General features: G+C 42.0%; 1 protein-coding gene across 1 annotated transcript; it reads right to left on the bottom strand.

The window, feature by feature from the left end:
• Positions 1-4,818: 4,818 nt before the first annotated feature.
• Positions 4,819-16,741, bottom strand: Ckmt2 (creatine kinase, mitochondrial 2). The gene is made up of 9 exons (XM_035439118.1): positions 16,590-16,741; positions 14,861-15,059; positions 12,887-12,982; positions 12,241-12,462; positions 10,760-10,845; positions 9,719-9,842; positions 8,489-8,623; positions 6,439-6,564; positions 4,819-4,938 (listed from the first exon to the last, which is right to left on the bottom strand). The coding sequence occupies exons 1-9, from the start codon at positions 16,739-16,741 to the stop codon at positions 4,819-4,821; spliced, it is 1,260 nt and encodes a 419-aa protein (XP_035295009.1).
• Between the last annotated feature and the right edge of the window lie 2,099 nt (positions 16,742-18,840).

Genomic DNA, 18,840 nt, shown 5'->3' on the forward strand with positions numbered 1-18,840 from the left:
GACTGCAAATGTTTTCATTGTTCATTCTGAGATTAAATTCCTGGCTGAAGTTTGCATAGCTTTGTTGACAGGTTGCTTGGGTTTTCCTTGCTTACAAGCAGGTTTTCCCTTCTAGGCTATGCTTTTGCTGGAGCATAATTGAAAGCCCAGGAAAGTCACCAAAATCTTTCCATTCTGAGCGGGGGTCTGAACCCCAACATCTCTCAGTCCGAGCTGCCTTGGACACGTTCTCTGTTCTCCAAATCCTAGGACCTGCTCTCTGCTAGCACTCCAGATTCTTCCATGCACAAGAACATCTAAAGAGTCAGCCCAGGGCCTGAGAGGAATTTTAAAAGCAAAAGTTTAGGCACCTCTCTTGGCAGCACTGTTTTCTCTGATACTTAAACCCCTTGGAGCTCAGACCTGTTCTCCCTACATAAGGAATCAAATCACAGGTCAATTGCTAAAAAATCTTGTAAGCTGTCAGGGGAAAATAACACATTATATACACACACACACACACTCTCTCTCTCACACACACACACTCGCACACATACACACTCATACATACTCACTCACACACACACAAGAGCAAATATGTGCCTAACCATAGAATTCTCATCACAAAGCATGGGTATCAGAAAACAGTGGAAGGAAATACTTAAAAGAGTTAAAGAGAAGAAAAAAAAAACAACAGAGAATGCAATGTTTATTGAGCCAAGTAATTAGGTTTATGCTTTCCAAGCTGTGACTTCCATCTCTTTAATATATTCCAAATCAAGAGTGGATTACATTTAGAATTTTTATTGGAGGGAGGCAGCGGGTATTGAGCACACAGTTTTGTGTGCATACTAAGTATATTCTTCTACACTGAGCTATAGCCACAGTCTCTGAGGAGTTTTCAAAACTAGAAGAGAATGAAATAGTATTGTCTAGAAAACCATCAGAGTGCATCTCAAATACTAAGGTAGGTATTGTTGACAAAACCCTTATTTACAAATCCATGTATGTATGTAAAATGTTTCTTCCCATAGGTTATATTTTTTTAAGTGGAGATTGTAGTCACTGCTCTACTGTGTTTATCATCATAAAAATTTTGTAAGGCAGGAATTCTCTCTGTATCACAAAGAAAGCTAAAATTAAGTTTTAAAAAATGGTTTTGAGCATATATCAAAAGTCTTGCCTGGCATGTACAAGTGACCAACTGACAATCAGTGCCCTGTGCCAACCAGTGCAATTATAGCAACTTCTGTACTGTAGCCTTCTTTGGTCTTTTTTTTTTTNAAAAAAAAAAAAAAAGAAAGAAAGAAAGAAAGAAAAAGAAAAACAAAAAAAAAGAAAAAAGAATATAGACATTTGGAAGTATTTTGGGAAGCACTGACTGGAGGTGGCTCAAGTATCTTCTCTCTAGGTGATCCTCCTCATATTGGCCTGAATTAACTCTCTTCCTCACACTGAGTGAGCTTCCACTTCCTTTTGGATTGCCTTCTCAAATTAAATTCTTTTGGCTGCCTTCAAAACATACACAGTTTTGGGGGTATTTAACCTGCGTGAAGAACAGCTGTTTCCAAAAAGTAGGCTGCAGTAGCAGCGCAGGAAAAAGGAGATCAAATTTCCTTTTCTGTAGAACAGTACTACAGTGAGTTCCAGTGAAAGCCTGCTCTAGCTGCTTCCTGATCAGACACAAGGGACAACACACTTAAAAAAAAAAAAAAAAAAAAAAAAAAAAGCACAGTGGCGCATGTCTTTAATACTGGCATAAGGAGGAAGAGGCCAGTGGATCTCTAAGTTTGAGTTCCAGTATAGCCAGGGCTACAAAGAGAAACCCTGTCTTGAAAACAAGGCAGCCTGTCCTACAATCTGTTCAGAAGTAGCTCTACCTCACACTGCTTCCATGAATACTTGCTGCATAGGACGTTTGTTAAGAACCGGCTGCATGGTGTGATTACTTTGGCTGGAAGACATGGCATCCGGTTAAGAATTGAATTGTTAGTTATAATTCCTTCTTCCTCACCTTTCCCATACATCTTTCATTTCCACCATAACAGATATGGCCAATGTGCTTGTTTTTTTGTCTCAAAAAGCATAACTTATCAAAACTTTTGTAAATAGGATTATACCACTCAAATGCTTGGCAACTTTTGAGAGGAATAGATACTCTTATATACAGCATGTGAGTGTATGTATAGTCTATAAACTGTCCAAAGAGTTGTCAGAAAAATATATTAGATGATAGGAAAAGTGAGGTGACACACTGAATGTTCAGGAATATACCGAATGTTCAGGAATATATGGTGGACCTTACTTTTGTGATTCCTTACTAGTGGAAGTTTTGTTCTTAGGAGTAAAGCCACAGGTGAACCCACTGTCAAGTGGCCATACAACTGAGGGTGTGAGCTGTGGTTGACTTAAAGATTAAGTCCTAATGGTCTGCAAGCAAATGGACATTTAATGTAAACTTCTGTGTGGCTTGATGGCTAGGAAAGAAAAGAATTATAAACAAAATGCAGCAGCAAAAAGGGAGAGGGCTGTTATCTGGGATTTTGCAGGGTAAGTAGATATTCAGCTCCTTCTTGCTGGGGATGTTTCTTGAGATATGCAAATTAAAGGCTTGCTTTCTTTTTGTATTCACAAGTTTCACACCAATGTTTGTTTTTCAGCCCTGTGTTTTGTTTTGTTTTTTAAGATGGTATGTTATTATATCTCTTTGGATCCTTCTTGTTTATGTGTCTTTGGCTATATGATTTTGCCTTCCCTTACCATTTAGCTCATAACACCTTTCAGAAGAGGGACCGTCCTTGTTGCTGAATTGCCCCAATGATGATGAGGGAGCATTCAAAAATACATTATAAAATAAGAGTGCTTTCTTTGCCTATATATTTATTCAGCAAATACTGAAATGGTGCTTGCTGTGAATTGAGTGCTTCTGAGTCAACTTTCCAAACACTAGATTTGTATCTCCCTAAAGACTCCATGAAATCGATACAGCTATTCTTATTTCATACAGAGGAAACTGAAGAAATTGGAGATTAAATTACTCACTACTGTGAGTGGAAAAATCTGGACTTGTACCCCAGCAATATGGCTGCATGGCCAATGTGCTTACCAGAGCATATTCTCTACTCCTTAATCCTTTGCACCCAGAGAATAAAAGCCACCACCCAAGGTTGGGGTCCCTCCTTTTTCTTCAACTGGTACTTCAAACCAACCCCTGCCACACTCATCCAGAGTACTTATCATGATGTCTCAAATTTTATCAGTGTGGTCCACACTTTGGAATTTCTGCCACATTGTAATTTGTCACTCAGTTAGAGCAGTGCCTGCTAGCACCAGCTCCATTGTCTCTTTTTGCCTTTTCCCCAGGAAGCATAAGGGAAGATGGGAGAGTATAATATAGCACCAGTGTTTTAATTGTAGTGTCTGCAATGTTCACTTATATAAAATGCCACTTGATCCTGCTCCTATGGTTCAAGCTAATATTTGTCTCTTGTGTGTCGAGCAGTGCCTCGTGACTTCTTACATGATTGACAGCTCTCACCTCCTACTTCATCCTTCAGGTTATAGGCTGTGCAGCATGGAAGGAAAAGAATAATAATATTCAAGATGAGGATGAATAGTTGAGGGAATATAGGATGACTTATATTATGAGGATGACTTATATACTGAGTTAATTATAGTCAACTCAGTAACAAAAGCATTATGGATTAATTTGATTATATGTTCTTTGATTTTCAAATCACACTAAAGATAATAAAAACATCTTCAGAAATTCAGATATCAATTTTTGAATTGTTTGGGGAGATTTATTGTATAAACAGACAATGGCCAGGCCACACCTGACGATAGTATTCTCATCCACAATTTCTAAAGCCAGCAGTCTGGTCTGGGAATCCAATTTTCAGCCTCTGGAGCAGTCATTTTAGAATGACCAGAATGTAGTCTATGATTGGTAGGTACCTCATTCAAACTCAGCACCAACAGATAAAGCTAAACATTCTTCACAGATCTATGCTCTGGAAGCCCTCCTTGTTAGCCTGTCTCCCTGTCTCCAGCTGCAACCAGAGCACACCTGTTCCACGTTTCTTTTTTTTAAATCATTTTTTAGTTTTTATTTATTTATTATGTATACAACATTCTGCCTCCATGTATGCCTGCATGTCAGAAGAGGGCACCAGATCTCAGATGGTTTTAAGCCATCATGTGGTTGCTAGGAATTGAACTCAGGACCTCTGGAAGAGTAGTTAGTGTTCTTAATCTCTGAGCCATCTCTCCAGCCCCCTGTTCCACGTTTTTTAAGCACAAAGCTTTTCCATGTCCCTGCTTGCTGGAGCCTCTACAAGGTACAACTGACAGGCCTGACTATTGATACAGCATGATCTGAATTGATGCATAGCCTCTGTTTGTCCTCATTAAATAGCATTTTATTAACTCCCCCCCCCCTTTCAAAGGAAAAAGTTTCCCTTTGCTCCAATTCCTAGAAAATTAATGACTGTGTCTGATCTTGCTTCCAGTGGTGTCTATAAGCATTTGTGTAGGGCAGCCTGTGTTAACATCTGGAGAGCTGATCAGTTATCTAGACGCATCTCTATGTGGCCATAAATGTCTGCCCTAGTATTTTAAAATACCTTCCCTCCTTGAGGCTTATAGTTGGGCATATTAACCTTCTTAGTATAATTAAAAATCAGAGACACAACACAGTGTTATTAAGGAGAGTTTTATTGTAAAGATAGCAGTACCTACAGTTTTAAATGTTTTCAAGTCTACAAAAACTCTCAGAGCAGAGACTTCTTCGTGTCTGTCATACCAGCAGACAGATTATTCATAAATTGAGAGGGAAATTCACTTCCTGCTGAACTGGGGCAGAGGAGGGGGCACTTTAATGTCTTGGCCTCTCTCCAGCTTCTTCTCACAATCCACCAGGTAGTTGACTCCATCAATAACGATCTGAACAAGTTCCACCTTGACAGTGAGGAAGAGGGATGACCATGAGGAGGAGACATGGTGAAGAAAGGAGAAAGAGGAATGGTTAATTCGAGCAGGAGGCGCCTGCAGAGCCCCCAGAATGTGAACTTTACGAAATCACCAAAAATCATGCATTTTGATATCAAAGTATTTTCTTGTTTTGTTTTGAATTTTTCTTGGTTTGCTTCACAACACTGGGATCAGATCCAGGGCCTCCTCGCACCTGCGAGGGAAGTGCCTCACCATTAAGTATACCCTCTCTGTGCAGGAGAGACAGGTCAGGAGTTAGGAGTACTTGCAGAGGACCTGGTTTTGGTTCCTAGCATCCATACTGTGTCTCACAACCACCACCTGTAACTCTAGTTCCAGGGGGCATAGATGCTCTCTTCTTAATTTCTTGGTCACTAGATATATATATTTAACAAAAACATACATGTATATAAGAAATATTTTTTCAAAACTGGCTCAAAGAAAATAATTTTTAAAAAGGCATTTTCTACCCCAACCAGGTTATTTAATGATAGGTATTGTGATAAAATATTCATGAATTGTAAAAGGTGTTATAATACAAAATATATGCTATAATATATCTTTAAAAGTTTCTGAACAATTGTTTTAAAAAGTAATAAGAAATTTCAGGTATTATTCAAAATAATAATGATATTATTCAAAATGATAATGAGGGCTGCTGAAATTAAACACATGGTTTTGTAAATACTTTCAGTTATTTGACTAGCTTTATAAAACCCCCTAGAAGATTACAATGAAACACTAAGCTATGTTTGATAGTTACTACGCGGTGGCCCTTCATATTTAGTCTTCTCACCAGCCACAGCATCCTGGGTTGAGATGACTTGCCATGGAACTTGCTCTCAGCATTTCTGGAGCAGTGTGTTCCTAAATGAGCTCTCAAGTCTCATCTCACTCACAGCTTCCACCTGTCACTGAATCCTATTGTTCCTATCTACTCCCAAGAGTCCCTCAGCATTGTCTTACAGGCTCATGTTTAGACATAACTGTCACAAACCTCTTTTACTATCTAAACTCTACAACTAAAGCATTAGACACCATTAAGCATCCAAGGTGCCAAAGTGAAGATGATAGCATGTGCTCCTCAGCCAGTGAAATTGAGAATCAAGAGGGATTTCAGTGTCCCTCTTTTAGAGGTATGGCCCACCTCTTCTCCCAGTCAGTGGCAATAAAACCCTGCTCTTTTAGCACAGGGAGCAGTGCCTGAAGATGGCTGGAAAGCTCTCAGGGGGCTGCTCAGTAACAGCAGTTCCACTATGGTTCCTTGACTTGGCTACAAGGGACAGAGTATCTCTCTTGCATTATTTTCCAAGCAAGAGAAACACGAGGAATGAAAGGCTAATTCAGGACTCAGTGGGAAAAGAGGAAGTGTGTGGATGAGGCCAGGCTGTCGAGGCTACTCTTCTGTGTTCCCTTTTTTTGTTAGGCTAACCACATTAATCCATGCTAGAGTGAGAGAGATATTACCTCTGATCTACCGATCCGATCGATATTGGAAATATCATATATGTCCGCAACTGCCGCAGTGTCCACACCGCCTGTACCACGCTTCTGGAGCCTCAGGTTCTCCAAGATCTTAGAAAAGCGTGGATCCTAGGAGAAGGGATATTGTTGCAGTCATTAGCAAAGATGTAATAAGGGTCAGTAACAGTTATGTATGTACAACATACTAAGCACAGGCTGGAACTTCTAAGCCTTTCAAGAATCTAATGAGGTGGATATTATTTTCACCCCATCAAAGCCCATTTTATGGTGCTGTAAAAACAAAAAAAGGACCTGTTCCAGGGGATGGTGGCACACAACTTTAATCCCAGTATTCTGGAGGCAGAGACAGATGGATCTTTGTGATATTGATGCCAGCCCATCTACATATCCAGTTCCAGGCCAGCTAAGGCTACATATTATCTTGAGTGAAAAAAACCAAAAGTACTGGAGACCAGGTCACTACTTACAAATGGCAGGAGCACTTTTGGCTCATAGTTAGGTGGGAGGTCCAAGAGCACCAAGCCAGCACTGTGGCATCTGGTAAGGATGTCCTTGTGCATCATTGCAGAGGGCACCCATCACATAGTGAGATACATCATGCGTGCTGGCTTAGACCTTTCTTCATGGACTGCCACTAATGCCATCATGGAGGTCAAAGCTGGTTATTTCCTGAGGTTACACATGCCATTGACATATGAATTTAGCGGTTAAGTCTCTAGCATATAAGCTTGTAGGGGACAACTGAAACTATACCAACCCCTACACTTCAGATGAGCAAACTGCTCCAGAGTAATTAACTTGCCCAAAGTCAGACAGCTAGAATTCAGCAAAGCTGCAATTAAACTTGGGACATTTATCTTCAAATAAATATACATGCATTTATGTGCATGTAGATGCCAACTTTTGTATGTCTGCTACTCACCTGTACACCAGTTTCATTGTTATAATTAAAATGATAAAGTTAAATCACTTCCAATAATTTTCTTAGCATTGGAATTTTGAATAACAAAAAATTAACCACATACCTTTATCTTGATAGGCAGCACATTTTTCTAAACTTGTTTAAACTTCCTTGATTTACTTTGGTGCTGTGGCAGAAATGGCCAGCTCCTGGTCTGGATCCTCTACCCCTGTGTCCAGCAGTGGAGCTGAAGATGCAGCTATTAGCTACCTAAACTCTTGCCAATAGTATGGCAGAATTTGTGTGAGCTGCTTCCTTTCCTACACCTTGCCTACATGCTCTCTCCTTACACCCCAAATCTTATCATGGATATGGCTACATACTCTCTCTTACACCTTAAATCTCATCATGGATATATCTACATTCACCCTCCTTCTCTCACATTCTAGAACATGGACAATGACTGTGACTATGCAAATGAGGAAAATGCCCTAAGTGGTTCTCCAAAGAAGGCCTCGACCAAGAGCCTCAGAGTTACCTGAAAACTTGCAAGAAATAAAAATTCTCAGACCAGTGAGATGGCTCTGTGAGCAAAGGTGCTTGCTCAAGCTGATAACCTGACTTCAGTCATTGGAACAGGGAAGTTATCATTTGCCCTTCACTGTGTAACCTCATACCCACCCCCTGACAAATACAAATACAAAATGTAAAAAAAAAAAAAGAAGAAGAAAAGAAATTGCTTGAGCAAGGCCTAATAATCTGTTCTATCCAAGCCCTCCCTCCAGGTGATTGTCACATAGATTCAGTTGTAAGGACAAAAAAAAAAAAAAAAAAAAAGAACCCATAGGGAACAAAGCAGAGCAGCCCCATATCCACCCTGACTTGTTACATGGTGGAGACTCAAAAGCACTATTCTTGATACACCATCCCCTTTTCACAGGTCCTGAACCTTTTATCCTAACTAATTCAAATGACTTTAAGTCAGACATCATCCTTTTCCTCACTCTTCCATCGAAGGCAGCAAAGGTCAGGGTTAAGGGGTCAATGCTGACATCTTCTCTTTCTGCAAAGCTGTCACATCTGAGCTGATCCTCTTGGGACCCAACAAAGCTTCCAGTCACACACCATTACCTTGCTGAGCTTTGGGATTTTGACGTGGACACCAGCTCGCAATCCAGTCCCGAGGTTCGAAGGGCAAGTCAAAATGTATCCTAGACGCTCATTCCACATGAACTCCCAGCCTCGTTCTTGGATTAAACGTTCCACCTACAAATGGAACAAAAAATGAACAAATGATAGACTTCTCAAATGTCTATTCCTTCAGGTCATCCCAAACACCAGAGCACATGAATGAAATCATAGTGGGTCTGAGGTGCTTGTACTGGATAGCTCTTCCATGGAGGATAAAATGATTCTATGAAATTGGATGACCATGGAAAGCATTTAACACAGTCCCTAAAAGATTCCAAATTCACAATAAATACCAGTTGATACTCTTTCTCATGCAAAGACTATCGAACACAGGAATCCTCAGAGACATGCCCATGAGAATCTGTTCTGTTTCACCCCACACACTCCCATCCCATTCTACCTTTGCTAGTCTACCCACCCATCCATCCCCATCTTATTACATCCTCTCTCCATGTTCAGAATAGAGTGAGAAAATAACCAGTAAGCCCCAGACTCCCACAAAGAGAACAGTCACCTCGTTCTGGAAGCACTACTCTGGAAGATTTGATTCTTAGGAGAAAAAAGTAGTCCTACTTTGGAAGTTAGCAAAGTATCTTATAAAAATGGAAAATAGTGGCTAGAGAGATGGTTCCAGCCTTAAGAGCACTGGCATAGGTGTGGACTTTGGGAGCCCATTCCACATAGAGGCCAAGACACATGGGGGTGGGTCCAGGCCCTATCCCAAATGATATGATAGACTCTGATGACACCCTATGGAAGGCCTCACCATCCAGGGGGAGCAGAAAAGGATATGTGATAGGGTTTTAGTTGGGGGGTAGTGGTAGGGGAGGACAGGATGGAGAAGGGAATTGGGATTATCATGTAAAACAATCTTTTTTCTAATTCAAATTAAAAAAACTGAAAAAAAAAAAAGCACTGGCAGCTCTTCCAGAGGACCATACTGGATTCCAACACCCACATGGCAAGCTCATAACCATCTGCTTCTATAGTCCCAAGGGATTTGATACCCTCTTCTTGTCTTCATGGGCACTGCATGCATGCAGTGCAGACTTTAGGGCAGTTGTCACTCACACATGTAAAATAAAATAATAATTTAAAAACATACGAAGAAATGGGAACTGGAGAGATTTTATTTTGATGGGTATCTATAAACCACTAACGGACTCTTACTTCCTTTAGTCCACGACAGAATCGCTCAAATACTCTCTTCATATTGCCTCCCTTTTCCATTGAGATTACCCTGGTGTGGTCTTCCTCATTTATCCAGATGAGAAATGTCTTGTCATAATTATGCCTAATGAAGACAGAAATGTGGTGCTGACTGTTAATTGCATTTATCTCAACACATGAAAATTCTCATTACCTCTGCAGCTTGATTGCTTCATTTCACCTTCCCCATTCCCTAGATGGCCCTTATCTCCTAATTGTGCCTGAACAAGTACCACAAAATAATGATACCTTCCAGAATGGAGGATAAGACTAAATCCAGCCATTAACAATGCTGCACACGGTTCTACTCCCACAAGAACACAATCCTTCCTCTTGTTCCTCAAACAAGATGACAATAGCTCACCTAGCTTGGATTCTAGGAGTGTTTGTCTCCTAAGGGATTCAGCCAAAAGCTTGTGACTCTTGAGAAAAATGGGAGGCAAGAATGGAGGAACTTTACCAATACCCCAAGAACTCACAAACTTTGCTGTATAAACCCTGGCTGTCTACCCTGTTCTGAATGTTCTTTCTCAGCTTTTTTGGGGGACAGCTGGGACAACAAAGACAAGGTAGGCTGAGGACTGTTATGAAGGATGTGCATACACTGGGTAGCCATTCCTCCTTTCAGGAATGGTTTATCATATCAATATTATCAATTATCAAAATGATAACCAAAATACCAATATTAATTTTTTATTTTGTGTTCATTTGTCCTAAGTTCACAAGCAGATTCTCTTACTAATTAATATGAAGTATCTTACTTTTAGTCTCCCCCATGCATAATTTATGCAAACCAGCTCACATTCCTATATCTCTTAAAAAAAGAACTCCCCTCCCTCCGGCTCTTCCTCCCTCCCTTTTTTCTGTTTTCAAGTAGACTTGGCTTCCCCATTTAGCTCAAGCTAGGCATGTTGTCAACTGCAGTTCACAGCAACCTCGGGTTAGAAGAAGCAGGAAACAGATTCTCCACACACAGGGAAAATGTGAAAACTGCATCCATACCAGATTCCCCTGGCATCAGGCCAGTCACGGGCCATCCCGGCACATGTTAGTAAAGGGGACACTGGTTTATCAAACAGAAAGTGGTCCTGTGGGCCAAAAGGGACAAAGCAGAGAAGAGTCTGTGAAGCTAGGCATGGGCCAGGTGATCAAGTTTCAACTTACAGATAAAGAGGCCTCTTGGGCAGTGTTTCGAAGATTCACTGTGAACAGGAACAACTAGAGATTTTAAAATAAAAACACCAATGCCCAAAACTTATACTGAGACATGATACCACATGGATGTGAGGAGTCCATCCATAATCTCTAACAAGTCCCCTTGGAGACTGGGGACAAGAAGGGAATTGGAATTGGAGAAGGCTGGAGAAGTATCTCCTGAGCCACTGCTCACCCATAAAAGGGAAGCCAGGGTGGCTGCTTAAGGCAGATGTGGGTTTGCTCTGTAAAGGTAGGTAGGTGGATGGCCAAGTCTACACACATTTAGCTCAAGCTAGGCATGTTGTCAACTACATAGCTGTCCTGTGCCATTTGGAAATGGGATGTTTCATGTAATTTGCATCTCTGCAATGACAGAATCTTGTTTCTCCTTGTCTTGGAGTTTAGTTAAACATTATTTTTGAAAATGCATTCTGTTTTAATTTGTGCTGATGAGGAAATAAAGGGACCCGAGCCCAAACACTTGGGAGGCTGAGTCAAGAGCATTGCTGTGAGTTTGAGGCCAAGACAAGCTGCATACTAAGACCTTGTCTCACTAAACCAGAAAGGGCCCTGTGTTTTGTCTGCTCTAGAGACACTGCCCAGAGGTACTGGGAGGGCCGGAATGAGTGCCTGCAGGCAGCACCCAAGGGCTCCATCCCATCAGGGAAAGTTCCATCACTTCCTGCCTAGATCCTCTCCACTTTCAGAGTTTTCCTAGGGTGTGGTACCAGAGATCATTGGTCAGGCATGAATAGGAACACCCAACTGTTCATATTTGCTCACATCTGACAGGAGGCAGATTCCCCCATTCACCTCCACCCTCCTGTGCCCAGTCCAGCACTCATACTGGAGTTTCCTCTTCAGACTTTAGTCATGGCTTGACAAGACTTAAAAGTTTCAGCTCTGAAGGGGGAAATGGTGACCACGCCCACTTGGGGGCTGGCACTGGTGACACTGACCACACACACTTGAGCATAGTCAGAGTGAAGTAGGAAGGCTTTAAATATGAGGGACGCATGCATGCATGCGACTTTCTTTTCCCTCTCCTGCCTGGCTGTACAGGACTGGCTCCCTCGTGTGAGTACTTCCTAATAAACCATCTGTTTTCAGACTAGTTCTGACTCCATTGCGATCCTAATTGCATTCCACTTTACAGCCCCTTTCTTACACTGAAGCTGTGGAAGCCTTGGGCCAGTTTCAGCCCCTGGGGCCAGCTCTTAAGTCAAGGCAGAGCTGTAGGTCCAGGCTCTTTCCAAGCAGCCCTTGGGTGATTACCACCTACTCACATCGATGAGCCGTTGCTGATCCTGCTCCGTCATCTCAGACAGCTTGTAGTAGCGACCAGCCAGGTCCCCCTTGAGGCCCTCCAGGGCAGTGATGGCCACGTTCTCTACCTCCCTTCTCTCCGCCCGGGAGCAGGCAGGAGGCAGGCTCAACCCACGGATACTTCGACCAGTGCGCACTCGAGAGGACAACACATAGCGCTCATCAAACTGCCCATGAGTGATCTGCCAGGTGGAGCAGAGTGGGAGGGTCACCCTAGCAGCCATGGGACAGTCCTCTGACCTACAGCTTGCTTGGAAACCTTCAGATACTGCATTACAGAGAGCGTTACACGACTGCATTACGTGACTGTGTGTACCTACAGCTCTGGGGCAGCTACCTTAGTTAAGTAAGGTAGGGTCTGGAGTAGATAGTTTTGGTTGGGGTAAAATGCTGTAGGAAAGTTTAAAGTCCCATCAACTAATTGTCCCCTAGAGGCATCTTTAAAGGGCCTTCCTAACCTCCCCTAGCTCTCAAGGGGATATGCTGAAAGTAGACTTAGACTTCCAGGGACATCTCACCAGGGTAGTGGCTCTTAGGTTCCCTCCTCTGCCTGTGGATTCAGGAGATCCTGCATTATGGAGAAAAGAAATGGAGGCTGGAGCCTACCTTGGATGCATCCAGGTCTGTAGGGTGCTTCATCACCCTAGGGTCATAGCCATTGTGCCTTAGTTTGATGACAGGATCAAAAAGGTCAGCAAACACCTGTAGGCAAGAGTATCCTTCTGTACCTGGCTTTCTGAATAGCAAGGCCTTCTGCTGTCACTTGTCCCCTTTTCTTCTTAAGGACCAGGGTTGATGGCCTCCTCTGAATGTCCCCATGCTACCATGGGGAATATGCATATAAAAGTAGACTAGTGGATAAGCACAAAGAGAACAAATGTACACCAGAGAAAACCATTCAGTACCACCTTACTCCCGAGAGAACACAGACCTTTGGACTCTGCACTTAACTCCCTGCATGATTCTTTGAATCTCACTGTTATCACTGTGATAACCACCAATCACTGGATGAGAAAATCTGGTGGTTAAAAACCTCAGGGCTTTCTCTTTTGTGAGGTAGAAGAAGCCACTAGACTGGGGGCTAAGTAAGTTTTATGATCAAAAGAGGTCAGGTTCTAAGATTTCGAGCAAAACATAAAGTCTGTGGGGAAGCCAGCTACCAGAAGACAAAGCCAAGTTCCCTTACCCCATGAGCCTGTCCAACCCAAAAGCCAAACAATTGGCATGGGTAGTCTTTAGATAAAGTAAGGCCAAGAGAAGTGAATACTAAGAGAGTACTCTGCAGCCTAGGGAAGATGCGGGAAGTGGAAAGAAGGGCGTTGAGATCAAAGAAGCAGCTTTAGTCTGAAGTTCTGTTGTAGGCTAATGAATAATCTTTTGTTTATTTAGGATGGCCCCTTCTCATCCGTTGATGGCAACTTTCTGAGAAACTGTGTTTAGTTTTATGACAGAAGAATGAAAAGAAGAATGAGGGAGTCAGGTTGCAGGCATTTGTCACAATGACTGCTCTGTGGAGACAGAGGTATGGTACTGAGTTATGCTACAAGCAGATACTGGACCTCTGCACAAAGCGAGGCTGGATCCAAAAAACTTGGTGAGCCCAGAAATTTGTGCTACAATAATAGAAATTATGATAAGTCTCAAACTACAGACACACAATCCAACTCCACCCAATAAACCTGGATACAAACACTTGAATGTTTGTCTGATGAATACAAACCATCCAATTGTTATGGATTAGAATTTTAAGATGTGTTACATTTGTTCATGCTGTAGAACATTTGTTCAATGATACAAAAGTGTGTTGCATTCTTTTCTGTTGCATTTGTTTAACTCTGTGAAGCTGTGTTGCTTTGCCTGTCTAAAATACCTCATTAGTCTCATAAAAAGATAATAGCTAAGTAGGAGAGAGAAATAGGTGGGGCTGACATGCAGAGAGAATAAATAATAGGAGAGAAGAGAGAAGGAGGAGGGAGGAAAGGAGAAGGTGGGGAGTATTCTAGGGGCCACCCAACCACCCAGCCACCCAGCCACCCTGCCACCCAGCCACCCAGCCACACAGTGAGCCACCGAGTAAGAAGTAAAGACATATAACATAAAGAAAGGTAAAAATCCCAGAGGCAAAACATAAAAGAAGAGAAATGGGTTAATTTATGTTAGAAAAACTGGCTAGAATTATGCCAAGCAAAGGCCAGGCATTCATAAATAAGAATAAGTCTCCATTATTTATTTGGAGGTGGGTGCCTGGCCCTATAAGAGAAAGATAAAAGCCCAGCTACATTCAGTTTTATTTCTTTTGTACCAACACAGCTTCTGACAAGCTCACAGAGCTCTGTGATGAAACTAACATCTCTTTGAGGAGGGGCACTGGCACAGTAACAAAGAAAGCATTGTCCCTAGCTATACATCTCATAATGCCAGGAAGGATTCCCAAGGGTTCTATGAGATTGCTCTTTATTGGAGCTCTTCCTGAGAATGCAAACAGCTGACTCCACAGAAAGACAAAAGTCTCCCTGATAGTTCACCTCCACCACACGCAGGGTAGCCTCCACCCCCAGAACCAGCTGCCCGTGATTTTACCTCATATGACTCCTCGTCACCAGCCACCATGCCCACAGTCTTTATGAAGGGGTGGCCAGGGTTGTCCACTCCAGTTTGGATGCACTGATCCAGGGTGTAGCCATTGGGTGTCATCTTGTTGCGGAGTTTGGCATAGATGGTGGGAGTGAGGCACTCGGCCATGCAGTTGTTATGTTTCCTCAGGTCAGGGTAGTCTGCACTGTGGGAGGGGAGAGGCTGTGGACCAGTAGCCCCCAGGTAAGGGCTATCAAAGATCCAGTTTCTCTGTGACCCTCAACCAGGCTCTCTTGGCCCAGTGGGCACAGGTGAAATTGGATAGAGATGCCTACAAGCCCTGTCTCAAGTAACCAGGCTTAAGTTAAGCCAGGGCCAGTGGCTGCTAGAGAAAAGGACATGAGTTCACCTAGAAGGAAACCCATGATGCTACAGAAGCAACAGAGGGCAAGAGGAAAGAAATCAGAAAATGAACTGAAATCACATGCAGATTTCTCTTCCACCTAAAAGTGCTGATAAAATTCAATGAATTTGATCTCTTTGGTCTGTGGTAGGGAGAGAGACAGAGACAGGACTATCTAGAATGTTGTTTGCTTCTCTGTCATTTGCCTACAGGACAAGCTTTATGACAACAGAGACCCATCCTGTCTTCAGAAAAGTGACCAGCCATGGACACAAGCATTTAATAAATATTTTCTGGGATAACACACAGAAGTTTAGCACATCGGATGCTGCTTTACCCTGGCTATTTACTGCTTACAGAATATAAACTGAGGAACACCATGGACTCAAACACAGGTGATCTCCCCTCAATGTTTCCCGGGCTATATGGTTTCTCTGATTCCCTCAGAGATGCTCATTCTACCAGACAACTAATGTCTCCCAGAGACATCTTAGTTGTTTTCTTTCTCCTACTCCTACCTATGTGGAATCCTAGGACATAATCACACTGCTCAAACTATTCAGTGTGTTATTATGTTGGACACAGTGAGGTTCTGGGGCAGCAGAATATCTGACCTCATCTTCTGTGAGACACTCCTCCACCTCCTGTCTGTAATATCCTTCAGTGCTCACACTTAAAGTCAATGCATGGAGCAGTGAGTGAAGTGTGGGTCAGGTATCAAGGGGCCTGGGTTTGCATTTGGATGCACTAAATACATGAATTTGGATGGTTTCAAAGTCATTACACTACCAAAGGATGCTAAAATGAATCATGCCCTATGTGAAAGGGCCTAACACACATGTTAATAGTCTCATAATGTAAGTGCTTGTGCAATAAATGTGAACTATCACTGTTACTACTTTTTAAATGGAAGGCAAACTTTGGGCAAGAATAATGACATATTTCCTTGTATTTGTCACAGGTTACTAGGCTAATGAGTTTCAAAAATGATTAAGTTTGCCTTGGCCATTTAGAAAGACAAAATGAAGGATTCTCAGAGACTGGAGAAATAGCTTAGTGGTTTAGAGCACTGTCTGCTCTTTCAGGGATTCCAAGTTCAAGTCCAGCACCCACATGGCAGCTCACAACTATCTGTGACTTCAGTTCCAGGGGATCTGACAACCTCTTCTGGCCTCTGCATGCATGTGGCACATAGACATATACCCAGACAAAACATCTCATACAAATAAGATAAAAATAAACAAAAAGGAGAACTCTCACTGACCCTTTCCCGCAGGAGAGAACACGCATCTGGTTTACACTCAGGGTTATATAAAAGCCAGGAGGACTCACCTTGCGGGAAAGAGCTTGTGCTGCTCCCGGGCATCAGCAGACACCTTCTGCCTGTTCAGCAGGTAGCCAGTGGTCAGGGCGCTGGTTCCCAGAGTAGTAAATAGCAGAGATGCATTGCGGCCAGTTAGCAACTTAGAGAAGGCACTGGCCATCCTTCTTCTTGGTAGAGTGTCTAGAAGCAAAGAAGCTGGATCAGACAGCATTGTAAGATGGTGCCGAACTGCTGCATGCAGAGCAACAGATGAGAAAACCATCTGCAGGGCCACTGCCCTTCTGCTTGTTTTACTATGTATTTCTTTTTCTTTGTTTCTTTCTTTTTTCTTTTTTTTGGTTTTTTGAGACAGGGTTTCTCTGTGGCTTTGGAGGCTGTCCTGGAACTAGCTCTTGTAGACCATGCTGGTCTCGAACTCACAGAGATCTGCCTGCCTTTGCCTCCGGAGTGCTGGGATTAAAGGCGTGCACCACCAACGCCCAGCAAAACACAAGGTTTTTTTTGTTTTTTGTTTTTTTTTTCCCCACAAATACATTCTTCTATCCTAGCACTCGCTCTGGAGACCAGGCTGGCTCTAACCCAAAGAGATCCGCCTGCCTCTGCCTTCCAAGTGCTGGGATTAAAGGCGTGTGCCACCAACGCCCGGCTTTACTATGTATTTCTTCCTTTTATTTTTCTCTACACTAATTGGGAAATTAGTGTTTTCACATTTTGTGGATGCACATATCATTTTATCCAGTAATTACAGAGAAGAATAAAAGTTATTTATTTCTATATATTAGACAAACTGAGGACATTTTGGACTTTTCACCTACACTACTAGACACTGAATAGAATGGATTTCTGGACTTCTAAGAGGAACTAAAATTCTCTGAGACCATTGTCCCACTTTACACACCCAAACAAACTTGTGTCGGAGCGCAAAGTAAAACAAACTCATTTGGGTTTTCTTAAAAGCAAATGCTCTTCTGACTCAAAAGGTTGAGATACCAGCAGTATGGGTGTGGGATACTCTGGTTTAGGACCCCTGAAAGCGGATAAAGTTGTCCAAAGTTAACAAAAATTCATCCCTTGGCTCCTAGCATCAGCAGACTCAAAATCTTTCTTTAAAAAAATTATTTAGGCCTTGGATTCTTGCAGATTAAAATTAAACAACAAACTCCCAACCAAAGATCGCCAAGCATACCAAAAGATACAAATAAGGAGACAAAAGAGAAAAAATAACAACAGAGTTAGGTCTCCAATGTCTGAAGATTGTGGAATTGCCAGACAAGAGCACCACTGCCTTTAAACAGATGCTTAAATAACAAAGTTATTTATAAAAAATGAATTATTTAAAATTTATAATTAGAATTATGATGGTGGTCTATATATCATTCTAGCACTTGGAAATAAGAGGCAGGAGAATTGTACCATGTTTGAGGCCAACTGGTCTGAATAGTGAGTTTTAGGGTAGCTAGGGCTATGTGGTGAAACCCTGTCTAAATAAACAAACCAAAGGAAAAAAAATTGAAATGTAATGGAATTGAGCTGTTGCATATGATGCAGCTGAAGAAAGAAGAGATGAACTGGAAGGTTTGCCTCAGGAAATTACCCAGAATGTAGCACAGAGAAGCAGAAAAACAGAAAAATTTAAGACAGAAGTTAGGAAGTATTATTGATTATTACAGTGTCAAAGTTGGACACAAACTGGTTTGAAGTTTCAGGAAGAGACAGCAGAGGAAACAGAAGTGATGTTTCAAATGAAATGACCAAGAATTGTCAGAACTGATGAAGTACATGAGACAATGTAATATAATCAAATCCTGGAAAAACTGATTCCTAAGCAAATGCTTTCAGGCAGACACAAAGATACTAGAAGCAGAAAGAAGACGGTTTACCTACAAGGAAATTATGAATACCAGCGAATCTTGCAATAACAAACCTGGGGAAATAATGTTCTTAGAGACAAAGAGGCAATGAACTCATTTCACATGAGCATAAAAAAAATCCATATAAAGAACAAATTAGTAGCAAAGGAACTACTAAAATAAATATTCAAGAAAGAGCATGACAAGGCTGAAATGGATGATAAAGAAAATGGATATAAGTCTTAATCTGGACTTCTAGAATTCTCAGCACTCCAGGAGAGTCAGGATTAAATATGGACAGAAAGAATCCTGCTGAACCTGCTGCTGCTCAGAAGTCACGAGGGCCAGTCAAGCCTTGCAGTATCACCTGGCAAGAGGTGTGGGTCTCTGAGTGGACAACAGAAAGGCA

Source organism: Cricetulus griseus, chromosome 2 (genome assembly GCF_003668045.3).
Source record: "Cricetulus griseus strain 17A/GY chromosome 2, alternate assembly CriGri-PICRH-1.0, whole genome shotgun sequence".
NCBI classification, from domain to species: Eukaryota; Metazoa; Chordata; class Mammalia; order Rodentia; family Cricetidae; genus Cricetulus; species Cricetulus griseus.